The sequence below is a fragment of the Sinocyclocheilus rhinocerous genome, unplaced genomic scaffold, assembly GCF_001515625.1.
Source record: "Sinocyclocheilus rhinocerous isolate Xijiao unplaced genomic scaffold, SAMN03320098_v1.1 scaffold2032, whole genome shotgun sequence".
Lineage (NCBI taxonomy): Eukaryota > Metazoa > Chordata > Actinopteri > Cypriniformes > Cyprinidae > Sinocyclocheilus > Sinocyclocheilus rhinocerous.
Window position 1 is genome coordinate 745,847 of NW_015634013.1, and position 3,639 is coordinate 749,485.

The 3,639-nt window shown below is 35.1% G+C and overlaps 1 protein-coding gene across 1 annotated transcript in view; it reads right to left on the bottom strand.

The window, feature by feature from the left end:
* LOC107745014 (deleted in malignant brain tumors 1 protein-like) overlaps nucleotides 1-3,639 on the bottom strand; it is a 15,484-nt gene that overhangs the window by 8,064 nt on the left and 3,781 nt on the right. Inside the window, exons 5-8 of the mRNA XM_016558851.1 lie at nucleotides 2,416-2,718; nucleotides 1,997-2,302; nucleotides 1,396-1,698; nucleotides 908-1,238 (exon numbers count right to left, since the gene is read on the bottom strand). Of these exons, the coding sequence (XP_016414337.1) occupies nucleotides 908-1,238; nucleotides 1,396-1,698; nucleotides 1,997-2,302; nucleotides 2,416-2,718 (1,243 nt within the window). The remainder of the gene's footprint in view (nucleotides 1-907; nucleotides 1,239-1,395; nucleotides 1,699-1,996; nucleotides 2,303-2,415; nucleotides 2,719-3,639) is intronic.

The window sequence follows — 3,639 nt, forward strand, 5'->3', positions numbered from 1 at the left end:
ATTTATTAATTATTTGTTAATGTTTTTGCAGTACCCTATCTGAAGTGGAAACTATTCATCAATTGTAAATTATTATAAACATTTACTAATCATTCGTACCTTCATGAGCAGTCATTTTGATGGCAAAAATGGTCCCAAATGACCGGAATTTACCCAATTTTCACATCTTTACAAATCATTTATTAATCATTTGTTCATGTTTCTGCAGTACCCAATCTAAAGTTGAGACTATTCATAATTTGTAAATGTTTATAAACATTTACTAATTTTTTTTTTTATCTTTATTGGCACTGGACTTTTAGCTACTGTAACAATGTTTGTGTAAAGGGTGGTTAGTTAAGTTTAGCTAAATGCTTGGTAGAGACATTACACACATTGTAATTTGGGTGCAAAACATGTTTTTATTGCCTCAACACTTATATTAGTATACTACTGTGAATCATTAAACAGAATATTCCTTGAATCATACGTTAACAGGAGGGGGGGGGCTTACTCGGTTACTAACGTAACCTTGGTTCCCTGAGATACGGAACGAGTACTGTGTCTGTTTAACAAGCACATTATTTCACGTTGCTAGATATGTGATTATATATTAACTAATGATCAGTTAAACATTACATAATTTTTGTTAATTATTTATTAATGAAAGTTATTATAAAGTGTTACAAAAAAAATTATTAAAATTAATTTTTAATGTAATTTTATTACAGAATGCACAAGCCTCATATACTCATTATGGTTTCTTATATTGGATCTTAAGAAGAAAAAAAAAGCACACAAAAGTGCTCCACAGAAGAAAGTAATTTTGGTTTGGTCTGGCATGAGGGTGAGTAAATAATGTGTTCTAATTTTTGTTCAACTACCCCTTTCAGGCAGGTGCATCATGAGTAATATAAAACAGAGTGGCCTTTGGAGCAGATTACCCGAACAGATGACTCCTGCATCTTTAGTATGATCACAGAGATATGAACCCCATTGTACTGATCCACAGTTCTTCAGTGTAGACTCTGATCCAGTACATAACTTGCGATTTGGCCAGATTGCTCCTGATCCTGATCCAAAATGAGCATCAACCACAACATCTACAGGTTCTCCACAGTCCAGCTCTCTACACACCACTGCAGCATCAGCCATATCAAAGTCAACACCACACACTGTTCCCCACTGACCTCTATGAAGAACCTCCACTCTACCAGCACAGCGACTGTTGCCACCAACCAACCTCACTCTCATATTGTCTATATAATAAATAGAGAGAGATAAGAAAAAAGATACAGACAGAAGGAAAGAAAAAAGTAACACACTAAGATAAAAACTATGAAAGTAATATTTATTCTAAATTCAAGGGACATTCAATTAAACTAATTTCAGTTTATTAAAAGAAAACACTCAAACCTGCACACACTAATCCAACACTGTATTCATGTGAACAGCTATGTTTGTGTGAGGAGTTAGTTGGACAGAGGTGAATCTGAGACTCATTTCCTCTGCACCGAATCACTTGTGTCCACATCTGAGTGTCTCCTTTGCCAAAAGCAGCTGCTCCCAGCACCTGTACAGGAGCCCCACAGTCCAGCTCTCTACACACAACCTCTGCATCCTGCTGGTCAAAGGCAGCGTCACACACTGACATCCACGTCTGATCATGAAGTATCTCTAACCTCCCAGAGCAGCGAGAACCTCCAACCAGTCTGACTTCTAAATAAGTAAACACATATCAACAAAATCATGCCTTATTTTAAAGGAACATAAGAGGACATGTCTCCACCTCCAAGACCCTGTCATGAATAGAGCACCTGAGGTTAATTTGGGGTTAATTTTGCTATGACTACTGCTTGTGTATGCCAATGAGTTCCACAGGGCCAATGGGTTTTCCAAAGGTTTCACTCAGGTTTTTTATGTCAATTATTTTACCAGACAAGAAGGTGAAAATAGTCATGGAATGAGTGCTTTTGGCACATCTGTTTTCTATAATAATACAACACTTTTAACTTACCTGAACATATGACTTGAGCACTCTTATCAAGACATTTGTCAGGCAATTGTATGGATCCACATTTCTTAAGTGTAGACTCAGTTCCAGTACAAATTGCAATTTTCATTAAGACTGGTCTTGATCCTGGTCCAAAGTAAGCATCCAGAGCATCTACAGGTTCTCCACAGTCCAGCTCTCTACACACAACTGCAGCATCAGCCAAATCCCAGCCATCACCACACACGGTTCCCCACTGACCTCTATGAAGAACCTCCACTGTACCAGCACAGCGACTGGTACCATTTACCAATCTCACATTTATTATGCCTAGGAATGTAAGAAACACAGAAAGGAAATAGAAAAGGTAAGTGGAAATTTAAATGAGATAGAAATGAAAATAAAATTAAATAAAACTGCTTTGTTGCATTTTGAACTCCTACCAGTACACAGCAAACCAATGTTGAACTCATGAGAACAGTTGTTTTCATGTAATGGTGATGTTGGACAGAGGTGAATCTGAGACTCATTTCCTCCGCACTGAATCTCTTGTGTCCACATCTGAGTGTCTCCTTTGCCAAAAGCAGCTGCTCCCAGCACCTGTACAGGAGCCCCACAGTCCAGCTCTCTACACACAACCTCTGCATCCTGCTGGTCAAAGGCAGCGTCACACACTGACATCCACGTCTGATCATGAAGCATCTCTAACCTCCCAGAGCAACTGGAGTTTCCAATTAGTCTGGCACCTGAAGTAGGAAGAGATAAGAATTCGCCTGTCCTGCATGTGTTTTAACTGTGGGGGAATTCATCCTCATGTTAAACCAAATCCTTATGAATTCCTTTCTTTTCATGGAAGACAAAAATGGAGAATATTTAAAGAAAATCCTGGCCAGTCTTTTCAATATAATGCAAGTGTATTAGGTAGTGTATTAGGACTGGGGCTGTCAAAGCACCAAAATGAAAAAAAGAAAAGAAAAAGGTAACACTTTATAATAACTTTCATTAATAAATCATTAACAAACATTATATAATGTTTAACTAATCATTACTTAATATATATTCACAAATCTAGAAATTAATCATTACCAAATGATTAACAGATCATTAATTAAATTTAAATTGAAATGCTTACAAATGTCATTAAAAAAAACTAAAAAAAACTAATGATTTTGACAGATGGTTTACAATGATTAAAAGCTTCATTAATAAATCATTAACAAACATTATACTATGCTTAACTGATCATTAGTTAATGTTTACAAATGTCATTCAACTTTCAATGCGTTTTGAAAATCTACAAAAGATTTTAACAGAAATTACACAATGATTACAAGTTTATTTGTTAATGTACTGTTGAATGTTTACAAGTGTCATTAAACTTCAGTTCACATATTAGCTAATGCTCATTTTTACATTTACAATTGTTGTGAAAATATAGCTTAATTATTAATTTTAAGCACTTCACAAACTATTCATGTTAATATATTCATTAACTCATAATCGCTGTCTGTAAAGGTAATATATTTGGTCTTTGTTTGTTGTGTAGACTTCTACTATTTGCACATCTTAAATAATTTATTAATTATTTGTTAATGTTTTTGCAGTACCCAATCTAAAGTGGAAACTATTCATCAATTGTAAATGATTATAAACATTTACTAATCATT